The sequence below is a fragment of the Beta vulgaris genome, chromosome 6 (assembly GCF_026745355.1).
Source record: "Beta vulgaris subsp. vulgaris cultivar EL10 chromosome 6, EL10.2, whole genome shotgun sequence".
Classification (NCBI taxonomy): Eukaryota; Viridiplantae; Streptophyta; class Magnoliopsida; order Caryophyllales; family Amaranthaceae; genus Beta; species Beta vulgaris.
In genome coordinates this window covers 37,825,111-37,851,540 of record NC_079207.1, presented here as the reverse complement: position 1 = coordinate 37,851,540, position 26,430 = coordinate 37,825,111, and the positions used below count along the sequence as shown (strand labels likewise).

Here is a 26,430-nt window from a genome sequence, read left to right as displayed (position 1 = left end):
GAAAAACATTCAGTTTGGATATGATGTTGTATTGGTAAATGATACTAGAGTTGGGGTTAATGGTAAGTCATGGAGACGAAAGTTGACTCTCGAGCCAAGGGTTTAGGCAACTAGGAGGGAAATAGAGTACATGGGTGCTACACTAGATGGTTTTTATCCCCAAGGGAGTGTTTCAAGTACCTGTGGCCAATTTTTTATAGATTTTGCTACTCTAGTTGTGATTGCCAGCTGCTAGCTTTGATGTGAGTTTCAGATGGGTAAAAGTGCTCCCATATTTTCTAACTGCAGCAAAGTGTTTCTGCTTACTTCAGAACTTGGTGATACATTTTGCTCTTTAGTCTTGTGTTCAGATGGGTTAATTGCTCCCATATTTCTTACTGCAGTAAAGTGTTTCTGCTTACTTCAAAACTTGGTGACACATTTCGCTCTTTAGTCTTTTGTCTTTTTTCCACTGTTAAATAGCACTACCCACCAACCCGCATGAAATAGTGAATTGCTGAGATTTTTCATTAGTCTAAAATTTCGCTTAACAATAATTTATATCATGTAGCACTATACTGAGTTTTACCTTCTCGTTCTTTTTATGAGCTACAAGAATTAATTCTTGATGTTCTTTTTGTAGCTCATATGGCTTTGATGACAAGAAGTATGAACATGAGCATCTTCAATCAAACCTATCAAACCCTTTACTTCCTGAGCAGGTATTTTTGTAACTTCTTTGAGAATCTATTGTTCAATTCTTTGTTTCTCTTTCTTTATTTTTTTAAGAAAATCTTACCTGTTGAATGAAATTCTTGCTTGATTTGACATGTTATGTTTCTTGTTCTGCAATCTGCATGTAAGATTGCGCAAGCGGTTTTTGATGTTGAGGAAGCGACATCTTCTGCTTTTGATCTTATTTTGCAACATAAGGTACTGTCAGTCACCTGTTGAGATAAAGTATGTACTTTTCTCGTAAGAGGCTTCTGTTATTTTATTTTTATCCATGTGGGTAATGACAGATGATTAAACCGGGGACCAAAGCTGCACTCGTCAGATTCCTTCAACTTTTAGTGGCTCATCATCCGTCGAGGAGGTATGACATTGAGTTCTCCAAACATCTCATCGTCCAGATGTGAAATTTGATTTTCATTTTTTTCCCTTATGTATGTTTTGTATCAGTGTCCTAATGGAATTGTTTTAATTACTTGTTTTTTGCTTCTATCTATATTTGGTGTTAGATGCCGTAAAGGAAGTGCTGAGATACTTGTGAATCTTGATGACTTGTATCCACCAGTGATTGGGACAAATAATAAAGAAAGTGGCATCACTGAAAATGCTACGACAACTCTCGGCAGTTTCCAGATTTGTGGAAAAGATGTTCCTCGTGGATACTGGGTGGGTGTATTTCTTTACAGATTTCTATAGTATAATTTTTGATTTTTTTTTTTTTTGATTAGGAAATTAAGTCAGCCCAAGGGCTAACCCCTACAAAGCTACTAGCCTGTAGGAAATACCAACACATTGACTGGTAAGGCATGCATAGCATGCTAAGGAAATACCCCAGGGGGTAAGGATCGAACCCCTGACCTCAGGGGCCAAGGGGGAGCGCTCTACCCACTTGAGCTAACCCCAGTATAATTTTTGATATGTTTCTATCTTATAGTTTTTCTACCAAAGGAAGAAGAGTAGACACTTCTCTAGTGATTTACTTGTTTAGAGAACTCAGTTTGAAATTTGTCATTTTAGGCCTATGGAAACCCACTCTCACAAGTACTTCTTACATTGGGTTAGGTTGTTCTCTTAGTAATACTGTCGTAAGGAAAGGGTTGGTGAATGTCTTGATGGTTTAGGGAGTTAGGGAATATGATCATTGGACTTGCCATTTGCTTTGCTGGTATTACTATCTGTCTATTGGCTGTGGGAGAGTTTCCAAACTGTTTTCTTAAGAACCTTCTTTTTTACATTTTTTTTTTGTTTAGGCTCTTAGATAGAAATTCAGTGCTTCTACCTGCCTCTGATATGTTCCTAAACAAAAAGGAACAGTTTTTTTAATCTTTTACATTTATGGTCTTGGAATCAAACAGCCTAAACGTCAAACGAGTATGCTAGCATGGTACTAAAAAACATTGCAGTTTTGATGGCATACAAGTCGTGGTTGTTTGTTTGGTTTGATTCCTAAACCTTAGCCAATCTCCAACTTGATTCTTATTCAGTAATAATGTACCAATATATAGGGTTACAAGTCTAATCAAGAAAACAGTAAATATATAAAACCAACTAAACTACGCATTTTTAACTATCAAAACTTGTGATTAACTATTTAACTGTTCTTACACCATAAAATATCCCGGACAACTGTAATCAATCCTATTGGGTACAACTAACTCTTTTTGAACCAATCAAAATAAAATTAATGTTCATTTTTCCTCCTAAACATGGCTAAACAAAGATAAAATCAGCAATTAAAATTCCTAATTGAAATAAACAACTAACACACACCTAATTAGAACTCTAATCCTATGGAGAATCACAAAATAAAATCTGAAATTAAAAGATTAAAATAAAAGAGTCGTAAAGTGCTTGAACATGTGGAACCTACCCCAAGTGTCTCTAAGTATATAGGATATGAAGAATCCTAACAACGTAGAATTGCATTAGATTTTCCGTCTAGTTCTTGCTTGGTGTCCAAGGAAGTTCTTGTATGCACCTTTGCTTGTTCTCCAAGTAAAAATGTATGTGAGGGGTTCCATGCGATTCCGTGCATGAGAACATATCAGCCTCCTATGCTCATAGTAGTTTTTCCGTCCTGCTGAGCGTGGTATTTGATATGGTCTTTCATTTGGGTTCAGTTGGTGGAAACTGTAGCTTAAAATCTCTTCTATGCTTGAGAAGGCGCATGTGATTCAAGTTGAAACAGTGAAATTCACATGAGGGTCGGACAGGGAATGGAATCTGGAGTTATTGGATTGGAGACCCACTCATATCATGAAGCTGTTTGGTAGGCTTACGTTTCAACTCCCCTGCCCTTTATCTATATGACATGTCTTACCTTATCACCATTCTCCCCTGTCCTGTTTGCCCTCTCTCTGGCTTCCTCTTTTTCTATTCTACAATTGATTTATTTAATACATTCTTTCATCCCATATTGCAAATTGTTTCAAGGCAAACAAGAAAGTTCCATAAAGATATGAAGACCATTTCGGTTGAATTCTGGACAGTAGAACTTTGAGTGGGGAGGAGAAAGAAAATTCCATCCTGCAACCTCCTTGCTTTCCGTTCCTCCCCTTTGGCGGTCTACCAGCATCTTTGCCAGCCATATCTACCCCTTGATTTTATTCGATCCTAACTCCTTGCTCCATTTTATCCATCCCTTCGCATCCTCACCCTTGCCTAAAGTGTGCCAAACATCCCTTCCACACATGGAATAGGCAAATTGCATTTTTCAGGTTTTCAAGATTATTAATCACTGTCTTAATCTACATTAATTATACATCATTAACAATACGAGACTCCAAAGTTTCATTGATTGCTGGATTTGGAGGTTAGGATGTAAGCATAATCATGTTTTCGAGTGTAGAGCAAGATTCACCTAATCTCTTTACAGCCTGCTTGGTAATGGTAATAAATGATGTGTGGTGGTAGTAGTAATAGACTAATGGTAATGAAAACATATGTACTTTTGTATGTAAAGTTTCTTCTCAATGTGTATGGTAATGCTTGTTCATTTCCAACCTAGGTAACTTCTTTCATAAAATTTCTATTAGTATCCATTGAAGGTGGTATTAAGTGGGAATGGAAAAATGCGAAGAGAATCACATGTTTTGGGATGAGATTCTGTTACGAGGTTCATGGTAATGAACAGGGGATTCTATTACCACGATGCATTAGGGTTGGTTATGTAGTATAGATGACTTTAGGCTGTGGTAGAAGAGATGATTTGGATAATGTCAAGGAGGAGGGAAGGGGATGGGGGTGTAATAGATTAGTGATGTAATTAGATCCTAATTACATCACTATCACAATCAACTATCAATGTCCCCCAATTTCTCTTCTTATGTTAATCTTCATCTTCTTCCCTTATCTCTTACTGCCCAGATTCTCAGTTCATTACAGGGGAACCCTTATGATGGGTGTAATACATGGTAACTATTACCTCCAAAATGTGGGTAATAATTCACCTCTCTTTACAGAATCACTACCTCTTCCCATCTAACCATCATCTCCATATACGTTATTCTCTTTCTTTTTCTTCTAGTATCCCCTTAATATATTATCCCTAGTCCAAGCACGCCTTTGATTAAAATGTTTTTGTTACTATTTCATGGGTGTCGTAAGCTAGGAAGTAAATAACTTAATGAGATATTTGACTAACTATAGTAATTAGAAGGTGAATTATATCCTATTAGCCATTAGTTATTACTTACTCTTTTCAAAATACTTGCTACACTTCCTTGAATTCCTAAAATGGAAATGTCACATTACTTACTAGTTAGTAGTTACTACATACCATAAATGGACTTTGTTTTACCCTTAAACTTTCTAAAATCCTTAAAAGTTAGTGGTCCCCCCACTTTCTCCTTTAAAACACCCGTACTTTTTCCTCAACAAATGTTCTTTTATTCAGAATGCGGCGGTCCCCCCACTTTCTCTATTTAACTTTCTTAAAAACTCCCTACTTTCTCTATGTAGCTATTATTGAAGTTTTCTTGTTATTTACAAATTGGAATTTGACTTTTTTGTTGGTTGTTGCAGATGTTCTGTCGAGGAAGTAAGAATGACACAAGAGGCTTTAGGTAAGTGTAGGTATTTTTTTGTTTTCTAAATTCTGCTTCACCACAACTTAGTTGTGGTTGTGGTTTGTGTATTTTATACCGAGGAGATAAAAGTATTGGGCTGAAATATGTGGGAGTTATCTGCTGGTTCTTTCTGTGGCTTTTCTAGGTTGCTCTATTTCTGTAGGGAGCTCTGCTGGCCTAACTACTAGGTGTTTGATAGGCATTTGTCTGTAGAGATCTTTTTAATGTAATTCGTGGAGCTCTTGGTCATCTGTTCTGTGCTTCTCTTGTTAAGAAGTCCCTATAATAATTATTACCTCCCTTTGGATTTATTTGTCACATTAGTTTATCTTTCTAGTTCAAACTATAGTGCCAGTGTGACAATTATTTCTGGACATTTGGCCATTTCAGTCAGCATTTATCATTTAGATAAATGTTTGGTAGAATAACCTATCAGTATACAAGTATACAAGAAATTTTTTGGGCAAATATACTTCCAGTTTTCCAATAAGCTATTGTGTATTATCATAATGACCAACTCATGTTTTGGCTAGAAAAGATTTTGTTTCTCACTCTTCTGAGGAAAGACTACAATGTGACTTGACATGAGAAAATCAACTAAGATTGTTTGGTTTGAAGGATTGACACTTTCCAGGAAAAATTCCTTCGTGTGGTATATTAAGGGTCGAAGATAGGTTTTCCGAGGTTGAAATAGCTATCCCAAGGTTGGAAAACATCATCATTTTTAAATGAAGCAATGCCACATTTCCCCCCTTTTTTCGTACCTTTCTCCTCTTCTCCCATCTATCATTTCCCTTCACTTTCATTTTTCCTTTTTCTCTTTAACATTTATTGTAAGGAACCAAACAAAGTACAATGATTTTCGACTTTATTTTATATTGGAAATTCATTTTCCATCCAACCAATAAACCCGAAATTGGGATTTTATCTTTTTTTCTTCGATATAATAGTTCTTTTTCTTTTCTTGGGTATATGGGGGGAGGAATTGGTGGTGTGTTAGGAGAAGATGCTTCTTTATGCAAAAACATCTGCCTGCTTTGTAGAACCTTCCTTTATTGTTGAAGTCCTCTCTCTATATGTGTAGAGTTTTATCATTAATTTTCTTTGAAAAAAAGTAATCCATGCATTGAGCTCCTAGGAGCACAATGAGAACTATGCCACCACAATACAAAATAGAACGTTTATGAAAACGAACATTTAACTATTGAAGTGAAACATCACAATAATTCACTTACAAAAACGAACATCAAAAGAATTCACTAACAAAAACGAACATTTTACTATTGAAGTGGAACATTACAAGAATTCAATTAGGAAAATGAATATTATACTGTTGAAGTGGAACATTTTTACAAGGGAATAAACATGTGATATGTACTATATTAGGACTAAAAACAAGTATAATTCGTATATTTTTGTATCACTATATTCAATTAAATGTTCAAACTTAAAAATGTAATATGTACTATATTAGGACTAAAAAGTTCTAAATATAAGACTTAAATAGAACATTTGCTCATTGAAAACATAACATATTTTTATTAAAAAATAGCCTTAAAAGGAACATTCACTTAAATACAGAACATATTTTCACAGAAATAGAATATACTTTTCGCTGAAAAATAAGCCTTCAATGAACATTTTTCAAATAAAACATTTGCTTATTGAAACTAAAACAATTTTCAAGGAACAGAGATTATAATTTTCTGTTTAATAATAAGCTTAAAACGAACATTTGTTAAAATAGAACATTTACTCATTGAAAATAGAACAATTTTCACGGAAAATAGAACATATTTTTTGGTGAACATTTTGCTTATAAATAAATGGAACAAAATTGTTGAGTGCATTGTATGGACTGAGTGCACCGTGCTCCTCGGAGTACATTAGAATTTTCAGAACCCCCCCCCCCCCCTCCACTCATATTGGCTACTTCCCACCACCTCCTTTTACCAACTATATAACCTTTTTAAGCTTGCATCAATTATAAAAATTGAAAATAGCAAGACTCTTAACAATCACAAACCTTAGAATATTTATTTCTTGATAAAATTGACACCTTTTCTCTAAAGCTTGTGAATGATTGTCTTTCACTAAAGCACGTTGGCCACCGGTGGAATTCGAAACATTTCTACTATCTCTAGATTTTGGCGATTCCCTCATATAATCTTATAAACAGATAACTTTCCAAATCTTCGCCCACACTGGACATGTAATCTCTGGGCTTATGGATAATGGAATAATGGATATAGTATCATCCTGATGAGCTTTGGGATTTTGAGGATAATGGATCCTGTGTATTACTTACTTTTCTCTTTGCTTGTGTTTTCTTCTATTAAAAATATTAGCTGCTATACAGTGATACTCTATCGATTTAGTACAAATGTACAATGAGCTTTGCGATCTTGAAATTTCAATATTTATCTAATAAATGGCCTTTTTCTTCTGCAGTTGTGGATTATGGGTCTTATTTCACTCTCTTTCTGTGAAGATTGAAGATGGAGAGAGCCACATGACATTTACAACCATATGTGATTTCATTGACAATTTTTTCCTTTGTGAGGAATGTCGACATCATTTTCTTGACACTTGTTCTAGGTGAGGATTGCTAGACCCTACATCCTTGACTGACTTCATTCTAAAAGCTTCAGGATCTGATGTAAGCTTATTTTACATTTCAGAGTGTATAGTCCTTTCAACAGTACTCGTGACTTTGCCCTTTGGTTATGGGAGACTCATAATAAGGTCAATGAAAGGCTACGTAAAGAAGAAGATGCTCTTGGGACTGGAGATCCCAACTATCCGAAGATGATTTGGCCTCCAAAGCAGCTTTGTCCTTCTTGTCATCTCTCTTTGAGCCAGTTAAGTGACACAAACAGTCAAGATAACTGGGACAAGGATGAGGTGTTTAAGTTCTTGGCTAGTTACTATGGGAAAACACTGTTGTCTCTATACAAGGACAAGGGCCTTCTTTGGGATGATGAGGCTCAACATTCGCATGCTGAAGAACAGACAACCGCGACAAATCCTGTAGTTGTGCCTATTGGAGCAGCTCTCGCTATCGCTGTTGCTAGCTGTGCATTCGGGGCACTGGCTTGCTTTTGGCGTTCACAGCAGAAGAGTCGAAAGTATAGACATCTACACTCTTTAAAGAACATTTGACTATTAGGAGGGTAATGAGCTTTTTTTAAGATGATACCTGGACTTGGTTCAACTGGAAAAATCAAATAAAACTTAGAATTAGGCTAATTTAGGTATATGTTATTCTCGAAGTCATATTGTTTAACAAATCATTTACTTCTTTCCCTTGTTTTCAGGCCAAGAAGAAGCTGGAGTTGAGATGATTGAAGGGATTAATATCGAGCAGATCTTGCCCGAATGCATGGCCCTGGTAGATATGGAGGGAGAGAACTGGGTTGAAAATGCACTTTGCAGGCTTCTGAACTGTACCATATAATATAGCTCTTTGCTATAACAGTTTATGCAATGTACAGAGCATCAGGATTTATACTTTGCAGCGTCACAGATGTTGTCACTTGTTAGCCATATAACTACACAGTTCCACATTCATGTTCAATTTTTGTGTATGGCATACACATTTAGTAAGAATTCGGAAATTACGGAAAATGTGTTATTGAATGTTAATGTATGCCTGTATGGGTCTCAAAAGCAATGAAAGATTATACTGCATCGGAAAGTTTAAGAACTTTGAATCAATTTTTGCTTCAATATCTTAATTTTGTTTGAAATGAATATAAACATTACATAAAGAAAACCAATTTCTGGACTCTTAAACGTTCATTTGTTATTCCATATATATTCCTTTGTTTCTCTTTTACTCCTGCCATTTGTTGGAACATTTATAGTGTAATGGGTTTTTAAGGTCATATGGTTTTATACTAGAAGATGAGGAGGTGTAGTATGCAAAGATCAGAGGAAGCAGATTACATGCGAACCAAGCAAGTAGAACAAGAAAGGCTTCGTGGGTTGCGAAGGATGTTACGGGTCGTGACCTGGACCATCACTGGTCGCGACCAGGCTGCCGTCGTGGTTCGCGATTTGTATCGCGGCTTGTGACGTGCTTAATGTTTCGAAGCGTGAATTTTTGCGTGAATGGTTTATATCCGTTGTATTCTGTACGTTATCCTTTTAATGACGTTTGGGAATTAAATCACAGGATTAAAAGGATATTTAGGCAATAACTACTCTAATCTAAGAAGGTAATATAAATACTACCTTTGCCATTCATATGAGGTGTGGGAAAAATCAGTTTTGATATATCACAAAACTTGCTTTGCTTTAGAGAAACTTTTGTATTTTCTCTCTAGTATTCTTCACAAACAACAAACACAAAAGTTCTTGTTGATTCACATAAAAGATCATCTTGGGAATTGTTTTCTCCATATTATCTCATTAGTTATTTCGCGTTAACCTGTTGATCCTAGAGGAGAGAAATTAAACTAATAGGAAAACGTAATTTTCGTATCTTGGAGTGGTATATCTGGTTCTATTATTGATCATACATATAACACCGTTTTGATTCTTGTATGAGTAAAAAAGAGAGGAAAGCCACACAAGTGAAACTAGAGTAACGACACACTATTGATCTATTCATCGCAACACTTAAGCATAAATAACCTACACCAGCGTAAAAGTTGAGATTTGAGGTTTCATTGGCTGAATTTGGGGATAATGGTTAAGTTGATAATAGACCTGTAATTCTTTTCCATCTAGAATTTTTTTTTTGGATGTACAATAACACAAGACATGACAATGTTACCCTTTCATTAAGATATGGTAGTTTTCATTCATTTATAAAAAAGTGGAAAATAAAATCTATTATTATATAAAACCTTTACATCATTCCGTTAAGCTATTTTTTTTTTTTCTTTTTTCGTATAGTGGTTGTTTTCAACCCACATTTTTGCACTATATAATTATTGGAGAGTAGTTCTAATGTAAATAATAGTTAGTTAGGTGGTTAACTGTAATATCCCAAATTTTTATAATAATTTCATGAAATTCATTTTGTTATAATAAAATTTTATAAATATAAAATTCTGAAAAATAAATTATAATTATAGTAAGTCAGATTTCTAGAAACTCGTTTTTATAATATCTGATTTTTTAAAAAAAATAAATAAATAAAATAAAAATAAAATTTTGAAAAGTGTTAGAAGAAAATCAGATTTTATTTTATCATCTTTTTTTCGTTCAAAAAGAAAGATAGAGAGAAAATAAAATTCTGAAATTATAACTTGAGTTGGTTTTGGGAAAGGAAATGATTAAATTTTTTTAAATACTTATCTTTTAGTGAAACCCTAAATATATATATATATATATATATATATATATATAAATATATAATATATATATATATATATATATATATAATATATATAATATAATATATAGAGGAGGGCTCTTGTGAGAACACCTCCTCTATGTGAGAACACTTTTTTATGTGAGAACAAATCTGGACCTTTAGATCTAATCTATCTAACCATCCTAAATACACTTATGAGTAATGGCATTTTCGTAACTTAGCTTAACCCTTACCCCCTTCTTCCCCCACCCCTTTCACGCTACTTTTTTTTCTCTCCCTATCTTCTCTTTCTCTCTCATCTGTATCGTCGTTCATGGAATTTTAGTTCTATGTGAGAACACTTTTTTATGTGAGAATGAATCTTATCCGTAGGTTACCAATTCTCTCCCTATCTTCTCTTTCTCTCTCATCTGTATCGTCGTTCATGGAATTTTAGTTCTATGTGAGAACACTTTTTTATGTGAGAATGAATCTTATCCGTAGGTTACCAAGAGAATCAAGAAAACGACATTGAGCAAATAAGCCTCCAAAACTATGAGAAAATATCATAGTGACCATGTGTTATATCATAATAACCCATCTATCACATGTTTAAAGAAATTAGTCAAGAAAAAAAATAATATTTATTATTTTCATATCATGGTGACCCTCTGCTATATCATAGTGACCCTCTGCTGTATCAAGCAACTTTTTCCCTCTCTCACGCGTTGAACTTGTTCTTTGAAAATCACAACATTATAGGATTACATGAAAAACTATATTTGAAGGGTGACTATATATGTATAACGGTCACTATATGTCATATGTGTTTGAGCTGTTTTTTTTTTGTCCATTAAAGCTAAAATTGAGAAAATTAACAAGAGAATCAAGAAAAGGACATTGATTAACTAAGCTTGCAAAACTATGAGAAAATATCATAGTGACCATGTGTTATATCATTATAACCCATCTATCACATGTTTAAAGAAATTATTCAAGAAAAATAATATTTACTATTTTTATATCATGGTGACCCTCTGCTATATCATAGTGACCCTATGCTGTATCATAGATGGTAACCAACACAACCCTCTGCTATATCATAGTGACCCTCTGTTGTATAATAGTAACCAACACAACCCTCTGCTATATATCATAGTGACCTTCTGTTGTATCATAGTAACCAACACAACCATATGCTATATATCATAGTGACCCTCTGTTGTATCATAGTAACCAACACAATTTATAGAAAAAATAGTGTGGAATCCGCAAATAATCGAACTAAAACTCCATGAACGACGATACAGAGGAGAGAGAAAGAGAAGATAGAGAGAGAAAAAAAGTAGCGTGAAAGGGGTGGGGGAAGAAGGGGGTAAGGGTTAAACTAAATTACGAAAATGCCATTACTCATAAGTGTATTTAGGATGGTTAGATTAGATTAGATCCAAAGGTCCAGATTTGTTCTCACATAAAAAAGTGTTCTCACATAGAGGAGGTGTTCTCACAAGAGCCCTCATATATATATATATATATATATATATATATAGAGAGAGAGAGAGAGAGAGAGAGAGAGAGAGAGAGAGAGAGAGGGAGGCAAGATCATGTGAGAAAGGAAATTAGGTGAGAAATGAGAAAGAATCACTGCCCTTAGATTAGATCCTGTCAACGGTCAAGATTTAGAAACTAATGTTAACTTTAAACTACTTTTTTTCATCCCTTCCATGCAAAACTTAATTTTCTCTCTCCTCTCTTCTCCTCCTTCCAAAAACGTAGTATATTCCTTCCCATCTCCAACTGCACATCTCTCGTGTCATATTCTTTTTTGCCAAGAAATTTCATGGAATCCATTACCGCATCGCATGAAGGTTAGTCTATATATCATGAACATGTATGCTTCTTTTTTTCCTAAATTTGTTTATAATTATAAGGAAATTCGCTGCATATAAGTTATTGAAATTTTTTGCAACAAATATTTAATATGTTTATAATATGAAATTTTCGCAACAAAGTTAATGAAATTTTCGCAACAAATCTACTGCTTCGGTTCCTTAATTCCAGGCGTTGGATTCTACCTTTATGATGGAAAATTCTCTCAACCTTCCCACTAGTTCCGAGGAAGGCGATCTTCTATCTCGATCAACAAAAAAATCAAAGCGTAAAATCAATCATCTCATTTTCAACCAAGATCCTGACATATCTACTCAGATTCGAACTGAACCTCATCTAAATTCCAGCCCCCCCATACAGCCGGTGATCCCTGCCCCCTTTTCCTTTCGTGACATGGTCACTTCGGGTCAGATGCAAGGATTTATTGCCAATCCTAGCCAGATGGTGACGGAGGAGGAAGATCTCTCAGATGATGATGAATTTCCTGAGGATCTGGAAGATGACCCCCAATGCCCGATTATTCTTCTCTCTAAAGAAGAGAAGCGTAAACTTCGGCAACCATGGCGGAATGCTCTCATAATCAAAATGTTTGATAGCAAAATTGGTTACATGTCACTAATCAAACGTCTTAAGAGGAAATGGGAATTAAAAGGTGGACTAACTCTCACTGATATTGGTCATGATTTTTTCATTGCCAGATTCTTTTGCTTGGATGACTATAACTTTGTCCCGACTCAAGGTCCTTGGATGCTTGATGACAATTACTTGACCATCCGCAAATGGGTACCCAACTTTGTACCTGATGACGCCCCCATGCGGTTCCTAACGGCCTGGGTTCGCATTCCTCACTTGGCGGTGGAATACTTTGATAAAGAGTTTCCGTGCAAGATAGGTAGCAAGATTGGAAAAGTAATGCGAATTGACCAAACCACGGCCTTGGCTCAGCGAGGCCAATTTACTCGCTTGAGTATTGAATTAGACCTTTCCAAAACTTTGCTATCCAAACTTTGCTATCCAAAACTGTTGGTATCCTTGGTCTATTAAAAAGTTTGCATACTTCAGAACGGCACGCACATAATCAGTCATAGTTTGAGCATCTCTTTTTACTAGAATACGTACGAAAAATGGACTATGACTTGCCATAATAAATCTGTGGTAAAAACAAATACCAATAGTAAGTACTATACGTATATTGTCATAAAGACAACTAAATCTCCTTCCTTATGAAAATTAATAATATTTTCATATTTTGCTAGACATAATGTCATACAATTATTCAAGAATAATAATCTGATTGTAAATAAGGAAACAAAGAAAAATTTCAAACTATTTGTATTTTCGAAAAATTTAAGTATATAATAAGTTTTTATTTCGAATACTAGGTTTTTCGTTTATGGAAAAATTAATCGAGGGAGTTCCCAGGAAAGAGGTGCGGCACAAGCGGCCAACTTAAGTACCAAGTCTTTCCTTAGCCAGAACTTTCCTCAGAATAATAATCCACACACTTATTCCTTTCTTCAAAATAAATAAATTGGAAAATATATATGTTTGGAAATATAACTTTATTTGTGCAAATAAAATGCATATAACTTATTTATGCAAATGTAAAAAATTTATGCACTAAAATGCGAAACTCTAACTTATATGCCCTTCCTAAATCTACCCAAACTCTCATTAATAAACCTAAAGGCTCTGATACCACTTTGTAACACCCCCAAATTTCTCTCTTTTTGAATAATATATTTTAATATAAACACTTGAGAAATTTGAGAGTATTACCGCCACGTGATAACGTTAAAGGCTAAAACTACTAACTACTAAATTAACAATGCAGCGGAATTAATAAAAATAACTTCTCTTTGTTGATAAATAAAAATTTATTGTTTCAACTAAGACAAAGGGAAATGTAAAACATAATGACTACTAAACTAAGCTATGTAGTACTCCTCACTAGCTCCCCATATGTAGTATGCATCAGTCAACCTGAAAAATCTGCTCACCAAAAGGATCATCACAGGGACAAAGCCATAAAACAAACAAACAAAATGCGTGTCAGTAAAAATACTGAGTACATGTATATGCGGAAATTTAAATAATTTACTAAACACTCAAAATACTACTCATATAAACCTTCCTTGGATACTTGAAATAACTTGTATAAATTCCTTGGATACTTGAAATAACTTGTATAAATTCCTTGGATACTTGAAATAACTTGTATAATATAAAGTATATCTTTAATAAAACTCCTTTTCCTTGCCTAGGTACCTTTCCTAAAGTGTGCACACCCCCCAAGTTTAGTATTCCTTACTGAGTCTATTACGAGGGGAACTACCTTGTCCACATGACTTATACAAAAAGTACATGGGTAAAAATATAATAGCTACCGTTCTTGCTAATAATAACAAGCCGTGGCCTCTTTATAATTGTGATCATAAAAGATCATATAACTAATAAAATCTTTCGGAAATAATCCTCCTTAAAATAATAATACTTCTTGTATAAAACCTTAACCATATAAAGGCATAATAAATACTTGAGCTTTGAAGTAATTTAAAACAAACACTAATGATACTAATGGTAATCCCAACAACTATACTGATTTCAGCTTAGTAATGTGACGCAAGTCAAGTAACTCACCTATGTGTATATTATAAGTTAATGATCACCTAGTATTCATGATGCAGCTCAAGTAATTAACTCACAAATATATGTATAATAAAAGTCAACGCTTACCTAGTATTTGATAGATCAGAAGGATACACCCAAGTTCTAATGGTAGCTACAATTTAATCAAGCTGGTTATTCTGCCTACAATTACTATAAGCATATGATCGTCACCTACTATCACTTACTATCTCCTTTTATCTTTTAGTTGGTATAACAATGACACATATTAATAGAGATCAAAAGAAATCTTAGTTTTGAACTTTAATAACAACCGACACGTATTATCATCAATTTTATGTTGCTCATAGTTAAACTCAAATACAACACGTATTTCAATCCAAAGAATAAACCTAAGAACATGATACTATACATGCCAAATATTTATTAAAAATCTACATATACACGCACCTTGAATAATTATAACTACTAGGGAGAAAAATAGAGAAGGTAGGCTAAGAGGGAGAGAGAGTTTAAACTTGAGAAAAGAGATTTATTCCTCAAATTTGGTGAAGAATATGGTGGGTGGAGACCCCTATTTATACTAGTTGGGTAAATAGGATAAGAATAGGAATAGGAACTAAAAGATAGATTTTTGAGAAAGATAATTAATTTTAGCTAGGATAAACTATCTTTTATGATAATATATCTAGAATAGAGGAATATTCCACAAGATAAATAGTTTAGATGCTAATTAACCAAAAGATAAAACAACCAAATAACCAAATTAACCAAAAATAAGCAACCAAACCAAGTTATCACAATACTCCACGCTGTGCGTGAGTTTGTGATAAAGTGATTTAATTTTTTTTTTCTCTTTTTTCTTTTATAAACCTTTTGTAAATCCTTTTTGAAATTTCTTTTTAAAATATCTTCTAACTACTTGGATTACAAGTTGTAAACTTAGGCCCAGTATATAATTTGGGCTAGAGTTTATTTGAAAACCCCATAATTTAATACAAAGGCCTATTTGAAACCTTTAAATTAATAAAAGCCTTTTTAGTATATAAAACCTTTTAAAAAAGACATAACTAATAACTTACTAAAAAACGGAGTATTATAGAGTCCCCCCTTAAATGAAGTTTCGTCCTCGAAACTTAAAGCAAGCAATGCAAGACAAAGCAAGTAAGACACTATACCACCAACTTCCTATAAAAGTAAGTTGATTCACATAATAATCATAAAAATGCCAAACAATTGGTTCTAAGTCAAACGCGCGAAACTCTATCGTATTCTACCCCCCTTAAAAGAAGTTACGCCCTCGGAACTCTACTACTAACCTTTTGCAAACAACTCTGGATAGTTCTTTCGCATCTCAGCCTCTGCTTCCCATGTTGCTTCTTCAGACTTCTGATTAGACCAGAGCACCTTAACAATTTTAACATCTTTGTTTCGGGTACTTCTAACCTTACTGTCTAAAATCTTAATAGGCCTTTCTTCATAAGACAGTTCTCATCAATTTGAACTGTTTCAGGTTGCAACACATGCGATTTATCTGGGATATACCGTCTCAACTGAGATATATGGAACACATTATGAACACGGCTTAATTCAGTAGGTAGGGCTAGTCTATAGGCCACTTTTCCAACTCTATCCAATATTTCATATGGGCCTATAAACTTAGGGCTGAGCTTCCCTTTCTTTCCAAACCTCATCACACCCTTCATTGGTGATACTTTCAAAACACTTTTCGCCCACTTCATATTCTTCTTCCCTACCGCTAGATCAGCTAACTTTTCTGACGATCTTGGGCTGCCTTAATCTTTCCTTGGATCATCTTAACCTGTTGCACGGTCTCTTCAATCAATTCAGGCCCAAGTACAACTGTTTCACTTATATCGTTCCAACATAATGGGCTTCTACATTTCCTACCAATACAAAGCCTCGAATGGTGCCATGCCTATACTTGAATGATAACTGTTATTGTAGGAGAACTCTATCAAATCGAGATGATCTTCCCATGAACCCTGATATTCCATGACACAAGCTCTTAACATATCTTCTAAGGTTTGTATGGTCCTTTCAGTCTGACCATCAGTGGCTGGGTGAAAAGCAGTACTCATTAATAGCTTCGAACCAAAGGCTTGCTGTAGCTTCGCCAGAAGTTAGACAAAAATCTAGAATCTCGATCAGACACAATATCTTTCGGTACTCCATGTATTCTCAATACATGCTTGATGTAGGCCTTAGCTAGTTGGTCCATCGACCATGTTGCCTTCATAGGTATGAACACTGCAGACTTGGTCAACCTATCGACAATTACCCATATCGTATCATTCCCGGATTTACCCTTAGGTAACGCAACAACGAAATCCATCGAAATGAATCCCACTTCCATCCTGGCACATCTAAAGGTTGGACTTTTCCTTGGGGTCTTTTATGTTCACTCTTCACCTTTTGACATGTTAAGCATTTGGAAACAAATTCAGCTATGTCCAACTTCATACGAGCCCACCAGAAATTCTTCTTTAAATCCTTATACAACTTATCACCCCCTGGGTGCATAGAATATGGAGAATTATGACCTTCCTCCATGATTTTCAATTTCAAATCTTCACAAGCTTCGGGTATACACCACCTTCCTTCCATTCTTAAACTTCCATCTTCATGAATTTCGAAGTCTCCAGCATGACCCTCCCTCACCTTTTCTTTATCTTTTCCATCTTTTCATCTTTTAATTGAGCTTCCCTAATTTGATCAAACATCGAGGGTTGGATGGTCAATGCACTAAACATTTTCTCTACTTCTCCATATTGCATAACTTCAAGATTCATCTTCTGAAAGTCTAAACACAGTTGATCTGCCACCACCATAGTGCTTAAGGTATGACTTGTCTTCCTACTCAAGGCATCTGCCACTACATTGGCTTTCCCTTCATGGTATTGGATATCCAAATCGTAGTCTTTTATGAATTCTAACCATCTCCTTTGCCTCATATTCAAATCCTTTTGGGTGAAAATGTATTTCAAACTCTTGTGATCTGTGTATATCTTACATGTCACCCCATACAAATAATGACGCCAAATCTTTAAAGCAAAGACTATTGCGGCTAACTCTAAGTCATGAGTAGGGTAGTTGACTTCATATGGCTTCAGTTGCCTTGATGCATAAGCAATGACTCTTCTATTTTGCATTAAAACACACCCTAGACCATGTTTAGATGCATCACTATATACTTCATAAGTATCACTCCCATCAGGCAAGGATAACACAGGGGCTGTGGTTAGTCTTTCTTTAGGATGGTGAAGGCTTTCTCACATTCTGGGCTCCAAATAAACTTGGACTCTTCTTCATAAGGTTGGTCATTGGTCGGGCTATTTTTGAGAAATCCTTAACAAAACGTCTGTAATAACCTGCCAGACCTAGAAAACTTCTTATATCAGTCACATTCTTTGGAGTAGGCCATTCACTAACGGCTTCAATCTTTGCTGGATCAACGGCAACACCCTCCTTAGAAATGACGTGGTCCAGAAATGCCACTTTTTCCAACCAAAACTCACACTTCGAAAACTTTGCATACAATTGCTTCTGTTGGAGGGTTGACAAAATTATTCGGAGGTGTTTCTCATGCTCTTCTTTATTCTTAGAGTAAACCAATATATCATCTATAAATACTACCACAAATTGGTCTAAGTATGGCTTAAAAATTCTATGCATGAGATCCATAAATACTGCTGGCGCATTAGTTCAATCCAAAGGCATTACGTAAACTCATAATGGCCATAACGTGTCCTAAAAGCGGTCTTAGCAATGTCCTTATCAGCAATTCTTAACTGATGATACCCTGACCTTAAGTCAATCTTAGAGAAAATTCCAGCTCCTTTCAGTTGGTCAAACAAATCATCGATCCTTGGGAGAGGATACTTATTCTTAATGGTCACTTGGTTCAACTCACGATAGTCGATGCACAACCTTAGACTACCATCCTTCTTCTTTACAAACAAGACAGGCGCACCCATGGGGATACACTAGGCCTTACGTAGCCCTTCTCTAATAACTCTTCTAATTGGGTTTTAAGCTCATTCATTTCAGCTGGAGCCATACGATATGGTGCTTTAGATATTGGGCCAGTTCCAGGCATTAGATCTATGGTGAACTCCACTTCCCTTATTGGAGGCATTCCAGGGATTTCTTCTGGAAAGACATCCTGAAATTCATTAACTACAGGAATATTCTCCATCCTCCCTTCTCTACTCCAACTTTTGTATACTACACAAGTACATGGATACCCCTTTCTTATACAGTTCTTGAGTTGCATAGCAGAAATCATTCTTGGACTGGGCTTCTGACTGATTTTTCTATAGGTTACTTTGACTCCTTTTGGGCCTTTCAAGTCACTTTTTGGGCTCTGCAGTCTATTTGGGCTTTGAATTTTCCCAACCAATCCATTCCCATAACAACATCTAGGTCATCTAATTCGAATTCAATTAAGTCTGAAGGAAATTCTACCCCTGCTATAGTCACTAAAACATCTCTATATGGCTTAGAAACGTTAATGATTTTTCCAGAAGGTATGACTATATCTATGCTTATCAATTCGGGTTTTCCCAACTTAAGTTTCTCCACTAAGGTTTTGGAAATAAAAGAGTGAGAAGCTCCTGAATCAAATAAAATCTTAATCGGAATAGAAGAGATGAAGAAAGTACCAGTCACTACGCCTGCAGTCGTTTCAGCCTCACGATTGCTCATGACAAACACTCGACCTTGATTATTTGTCTTAGCCTGATTGTCTCCTCCGTTCCCATTCTTAGGAGGAACACGATTATGGTCACTGATTGCTGTTGGAGTCCTTTGTTCCCATTACCTCCCTGATTCTGGGTCGGTTTAGGATTTGCTGATGTTGAGTCTTTCTGGAAGCACTCATATTCTCTATGGCCTAACTTGCTACAAATCCTACAAGTTACCAGATTTCCTTCACAGTCCCTTCCTGGGTGGTTTCTTGGACATCTTTTGCAGTAGTAGACTCTCTTGGACTTTCCATTTTCAGATTGACTACGATTGTTGTTATTCCCATTACTCTTATCATCCTTTCCTTGCTTGAATCCCCATTAATCTTTTGACGCTTATCTCCACCTTGAAACCCATTACTAGACCCTTTCCTTTTATCTCCAGGATTCACTTCCAGCTCTCTTCCTTTGATCCCGAATAGATGGGCAGCTCTCCCATACACTTCTCAAGGCTATTAAAGTTAGCCCCTCCCAATTTCCCTTGAATGGACAAGGTCAACCCTTGCTCAAATCTTTGAGCCTTCAAAACTTCAGTTGGAACCATTTCAGGTGCAAACCTCATTAACTCTATAAACTTAGAGTAGTACTCATTGACAGTCATGGTCCCCATCCTTAGGTTGGTAAACTCTAGGCACTTCTTTTTCCTTAAGTGAGGTGGGTAAAACTTGGTTCTCAAGGCTTCCTTAAATTGCTCCCACCCAAAATCCTCTTGAGTCGCAAAGACTCCTTCCTTTGGGACCACCATAAATCAGCTTCCTCTCTTAGTAGTATGTAGCATTGTTGATTTTCAACTCATCATCACACCTAACAGCAGTAAACAGTTTATCAAACTCTCTAATCCAGTTCTCAAGACTGGCTGGGTCCTCTTTTCCATCATAGACAGGTGGATTCCTAGAGGCTACTTTCTTAAACACCTCGCCAGCTAGGTCAGGTTCTTGTTGACGGTTCAGTTGAGAAGTCATAGCCTTAGCCAAATTCTTGGTCAGAGAGGTCAACTCCTTAAGAGTTGCTCGAGTTTTGGATCTACTTCCGGGTCTACTGGCCATTTCTTCCTGAGTAAGAACAAACTACTTATTAAGTTATCCTACTAAATTTGTAATTCATAGAACAATCATGATTCATAATATGATTGACAAATTGCACATAGCATAAAAAGAATAAACGAGAATTTTATTTATTGATCCTTGAAAAGGAATGCTAACATATATAAAGAGTAGTAGTCTAATTACAGAACTACTAATTATTAAAGCTACTGAAAACTGCTAATCTAACATTTTCCTAAAAAGTTCTCTTATTAGTAAATAAAATCAGATGGATCTTGATCTCTCGCTTCATCATTGGCTTGGTGTCTAAACCATTCATCATCAGACATAGGGTGATATTCCGGAGGTGATGAACGGCTACCCTCTGTACTTGGTAGGTTGCTTTGAATATTAGAGGGTTCAGGACTAGTAGTAGGTTCATGGTCAGGATGGCTTGGAGTTTGATATGCATTCATCATAACTCGTGCTTCTTGTTGCTCTTTCCATAATTTCGCATATCGGAGGTCAAATGTGAAATAAGGTACGGTAGCTAGCCAGATTCCTTCTTGGTAATGATCCCTCATGTTGGGCATCCCATCTAATAAAGTCATCACATTGTAATACTTATTATATAGCCAATGGTAGGGTTCAATGTAGGGCAAGTGTTCTAGAAGCAAAGCAACCATTGGTCCATGATAACGGAACTGTTGGTATCCTTGGTCTATTAAAAAGTTTGCATACTTCAGAACGGCACGCACATAACAGTCACAGTTTGAGCATCTCTTTTTACTAGAATACGTACGAAAAATGGACTATGACTTGCCATAATAAATCTGTGGTAAAAACAAATACAATAGTAAGTACTATACGTATATTGTCATAAAGACAACTAAATCTCCTTCCTTATGAAAATTAATAATATTTTCATATTTTGCGAGACATAATGTCATACAATTATTCAAGAATAATAATCTGATTGTAAATAAGGAAACAAAGAAAAATTTCAAACTATTTGTATTTTCGAAAAATTTAAGTATATAATAAGTTTTTATTTCGAATACTAGGTTTTTCGTGTATGGAAAAATTAATCGAGGGAGTTCCCAGGAAAGAGAGGTGCGGCACAAGCGGCCAACTTAAGTACCAAGTCTTTCCTTAGCCAGAACTTTCCTCAGAATAATAATCCACACACTTATTCCTTTCTTCAAAATAAATAAATTGGAAAATATATATGTTGGAAATAACTTTATTTGTGCAAATAAAATGCATATAACTTTATTTATGCAAATGTAAAAAATTTATGCACTAAAATGCGAAACTCTAACGTATATGCCCTTCCTAAATCTACCCAAACTCTCATTAATAAACCTAAAGGCTCTGATACCACTTTGTAACACCCCCAAATTTCTCTCTTTTTGAATAATATATTTTAATATAAACACTTGAGAAATTTGAGAGTATTACCGCCACGTGATAACGTTAAAGGCTAAAACTACTAACTACTAAATTAACAATGCAACGGAATTAATAAAAATAACTTCTCTTTATTGATAAATAAAAATTTATTGTTTCAACTAAGACAAAGGGAAATGTAAAACATAATGACTACTAAACTAAGCTATGTAGTACTCCTCACTAGCTCCCCATATGTAGTATGCATCAGTCAACCTGAAAAATCTGCTCACCAAAAAAATCATCACAGGGACAAAGCCATAAAACAAACAAACAAAATGCGTGTCAGTAAAAATACTGAGTACATGTATATGCGGAAATTTAAATAATTTACTAAACACTCAAAATACTACTCATATAAACCTTCCTTGGATACTTGAAATAACTTGTATAAATTCCTTGGATACTTGAAATAACTTGTATAAATTCCTTGGATACTTGAAATAACTTGTATAATATAAAGTCTATAACTTCAATAAAACTCCTTTTCCTTGCCTAGGTACCTTTCCTAAAGTGTGCACACCCCTCCTTACTGAGTCTATTACGAGGGGAACTACCTTGTCCACATGACTTATACAAAAAGTACATGGGTAAAAATATAATAGCTACCATTCTTGCTAATAATAACAAGCCGTGTCCTCTTTATAATTGTGATCATAAAAGATCATATAACTAATAAAATCTTTCGGAAATAATCCTCCTTAAAAAAATAATACTTCTTGTATAAAACCTTAACCATATAAAGGCATAATAAATACTTGAGCTTTGAAGTAATTTAAAACAAACACTAATGATACTAATGGTAATCCCAACAACTATACTGATTTCAGCTTAGTAATGTGACGCAAGTCAAGTAACTCACCTATGTGTATATTATAAGTTAATGATCACCTAGTATTATGATGCAGTTCAAGTAATTAACTCACAAATATATGTATAAATAAGTCAATGCTTACCTAGTATTGATAGATCAGAAGGATACACCCAAGTTCTAATGGTAGCTACAATTTAATCAAGCTGGTTATTCTGCCTACAATTACTATAAGCATATGATCGTCACCTACTATCACTTACTACCTCCTTTTATCTTTTAGTTGGTATAACAATAACACATAATAATAGAGATCAAAAGAAATCTTAGTTTTGAACTTTAATAACAACCGACACGTATTATCATCAATTTTATGTTGCTCATAGTCAAACTCAAATACAACACGTATTTCAATCCAAAGAATAAACCTAAGAACATGATACTATACATGCCAAATATTTATTAAAAATCTACATATACACGCACCTTGAATAATTATAACTACTAGGGAGAAAAATAGAGAAGGTAGGCTAAGAGGGAGAGAGAATTCAAACTTGAGAAAAAGATTTATTCCTCAAATTTGGTGTGAAGAATATGGTGGGTGGAGACCCTATTTATACTAGTTGGGTAAATAGGATAAGAATAGGAATAGGAACTAAAAGATAGATTTTTGAGAAAGATAATTAATTTTAGCTAGGATAAACTATCTTTTATGATAATATATAGAATAGAGGAATATTCCACAAGATAAATAGTCTAGATGCTAATTAACCAAAAGATAAAACAACCAAATAACCAAATTAACCAAAAATAAGCAACCAAACCAAGTTATCACAATACTCCACGCTGTGCGTGAGTTTGTGATAAAGTGATTTAATTTTTTTTTTCTCTTTTTCTTTTATAACCTTTTGTAAAATCCTTTTTGAAATTTCTTTTTAAAATATCTTCTAACTACTTGGATTACAAGTTGTAAACTTAGGCCCAGTATATAATTTGGGCTAGAGTTTATTTGAAAACCCCATAATTTAATACAAAGGCCTATTTGAAACCTTTATAATTAATAAAAGCCTTTTTAGTATATAAAACCTTTTGAAAAGACATAACTAATAACTTACTAAAAATACGGAGTATTACAAGATTGAACTCTTTGCAATACTGAATGGAGTTTACTTTATGAAACTGCTAGGGTGAAACATTTACCTGCCTTGCAATCTGATCATTGCCCTCTTCTTATCTCTTCTAATGGGTTTTCCCCTCTGAATGAAGTTAACCGCCCATTCCGTTTTCAAGCTGCTTGGCTTACTCATGAAAATTTTAAGGACTTCATTCATACTGATTGGAGCCATGAGACCCCATTGATCCCCCTATTACATTCATTGTCGGAGAATTTGAAAACCTGGAACAAGGAAATCTTTCATAATATTTTCGCAAAAAACGTAAACTCATAGCCCGTATCAATGGTATCCAAAGTGCACAGTCCCGGGGTCGAAATTCTAGCCTTATAAAACTTGAAGCTAGACTGCGCAGAGACTTGGATGTTATATAGGAACAGGAAGAATTACTTTGGTATCAAAAGGCTCGTGTTAACTGGATTAAGGATGGAGATCGCAATACGTCGTTTTTTCATCTTAGTACTGTGATTAAAAGATGGAAAAACAAAATTTCTGCTATCATGGACTCGAATAATCATTGGGTTCATGACAAAGATGCGGTTCAAAAAATTGTGGTGGACTATTTTACTCACCTCTTTACGGATGATGGAATTTCTGCTGATTATAACATTCCTTCTGGAATTTGCGCAGAATTCTCAAATGACGATTGGGCATATCTCACTTGACCCTTCTCCAAATGTGACATTGATTACGTTGTTAAGAATATGGGGGCTCTCAAAGCTCCTGGCCCTGACGGTTTTCAAGTCTTATTTTACCAAAAACATTGGGATTTGGTGGCGCCTAATGTCTATCATTTGGTCCTCTCAGCACTTGAGGGAAAAGGTTTGCCTAATAATTTGAACGACACCTTCCTTGTTCTAATCCCCAAGATTGATCACCCTGAAGTTCCAGCTCATTTCAGGCCTATCGGGTTGTGTAATGTGATGTATAAAATCATCACTAAAACTATTGTGAATCGAATCAAACCCCTCTTGCCTCAAATCACTTCCAGTACTCAGACAAGTTTTGTTCCTGGGCGCCAGATAACCGACAACATAGTCATTGTTCAAGAGGTTTTGCATACCATGAAGCGTAAACAAGGGGCTAAGAGCTTCATGGCTTTAAAAATTGATTTTAAAAAGGCGTATGATCGGCTTAAATGGCCTTTTGTACGCAATACCCTTCTGGAAATGAATTTTCCCATCCTGTTGGTGGAAGTGATCATGGAATGTATCTCGTCCCCTTCAATGAGAGTTCTCTGGAATGGTGAACCTACTGAGGCGTTTCGGCCTTCTAGAGGGATCCATCAAGGAGATCCTTTATCTCCCTACCTGTTTATTTTATGTATGGAACGGTTAAATCAGGTTATTGAAGAAGCAATAATCAATGGTTTGTGGCATCCGATTTATCCAAGCAGAGGAGGGCCGAAACTTTCGAATTTATGTTTTGCCGACGATATCATCTTGTTTGCGGAAGCCTCATTAGACCAAGCTGCTATGATCAATGATTGTCTGCAAAGATTCTGCGCCGCGTCTGGTCAAAAAGTTAGCTTACAAAAATCTCGTGTTTATTTTTCAAAAAACGTTTCTCAAGAGCACGGTAGTGCTATTGGCGCTGCATTAGGAATGGATATTACGGAATATTTAGGCTTCTATTTGGGTATGCCAACGTTAACTAGCCGTGTCACTTGAGCCACGTATGCTCATTTGTGTGAGAAAGTGGACAGACGCTTAGCAGGGTGGAAGTCCAAATATTTGTCTTTAGCAGGGCGTATCACTTTAGCAAAATCAACTGTGAGTACTCTTGCTACCTATTCTATGCAGACGGCTAAGATACCTCGATCCATTTGTGACGAATTGGACATCCGTTCTAGGAGATTTATTTGGGGAGGGACTGAAGAAAAGAAACGCATCCATCTCATCTCATGGGACACTCTTCACTTACCCCGTGAAAAGGGTGGTCTTGGTTTTCGTTCCGCGCGACAAATTAACGCGACCTTCTTGACTAAACTAGGGTGGCGAGTTCTCACTGAGCCCAATGTTCTTTGGTCGAGAGTCCTTCGGCACAAGTATTGTAAAGGGAGATGCGATGTAGACATGTTGAATGCCACCTCTACCATGTCCAATGTTTGGAAAGGGATTGTAGATAATGCTAAATGGATTGCGAAAGGTTCAGCTGTGGCTGTAGGTAATGGACGCACCACTTTGTTTTGGGACCACTGCTGGGTAGCTGATAATTACTTGCGGGACTTAGCCACTGCTCCTATTCCGGCTGATTTAGATGGCGCCGCAGTGGAGGAAATGCGGGTGCCAGGTATGAGTTGGCGATGGGATTGCTTTTCGCACCTTCTCCCTAATCTAGTTCTAAATAACATAGTTAACTTGAAGCTAGTTGAGGATCCCTCATGTGGAGACATTCGGTACTGGAAGGGCACCACGAATGACAGTTTTTCCATCAAATATGCCCTCCAAATCATGCGTGAAGACCAGAACATCCCTTCCCATCCACAATGGGATGTGGTTTGGCATCTCCAAGTTCTAAAGAACATCCCTCCAAATCATGCGTTCGGGTTTTTATTTGGTTGGTCCTCCATAATAGAGTATTGGGTAATGCGAATAGGGTGTTCCGCC

General features: G+C 35.6%; 2 protein-coding genes across 3 annotated transcripts in view; both read left to right on the top strand.

Annotated features, from left to right (window-relative positions):
• LOC104896611 (sulfhydryl oxidase 2) overlaps positions 1–8,495 on the top strand; it is a 29,410-nt gene extending 20,915 nt beyond the window's left edge. The window contains exons 5-12 of one of the 2 annotated variants that reach the window (XM_010683378.3): positions 623–701; positions 844–912; positions 1,002–1,075; positions 1,221–1,377; positions 4,735–4,775; positions 7,230–7,376; positions 7,460–7,906; positions 8,096–8,495. In XM_010683378.3, coding sequence (XP_010681680.2) covers positions 623–701; positions 844–912; positions 1,002–1,075; positions 1,221–1,377; positions 4,735–4,775; positions 7,230–7,376; positions 7,460–7,906; positions 8,096–8,117 — 1,036 coding nt within the window. In that variant the 3' untranslated portion in view covers positions 8,118–8,495. Of the gene's footprint in view, positions 1–622; positions 702–843; positions 913–1,001; positions 1,076–1,220; positions 1,378–4,734; positions 4,776–7,229; positions 7,377–7,459; positions 7,952–8,095 lie in introns of both variants that reach the window. The other variant, XM_010683377.4, reaches the window with a different exon arrangement.
• A 3,871-nt stretch (positions 8,496–12,366) lies between these two features.
• LOC125498670 (uncharacterized) lies at positions 12,367–13,017 on the top strand. The gene has a single exon (XM_048646922.1). The coding sequence runs from the start codon at positions 12,367–12,369 to the stop codon at positions 13,015–13,017; it is 651 nt and encodes a 216-aa protein (XP_048502879.1).
• Positions 13,018–26,430: the final 13,413 nt, after the last annotated feature.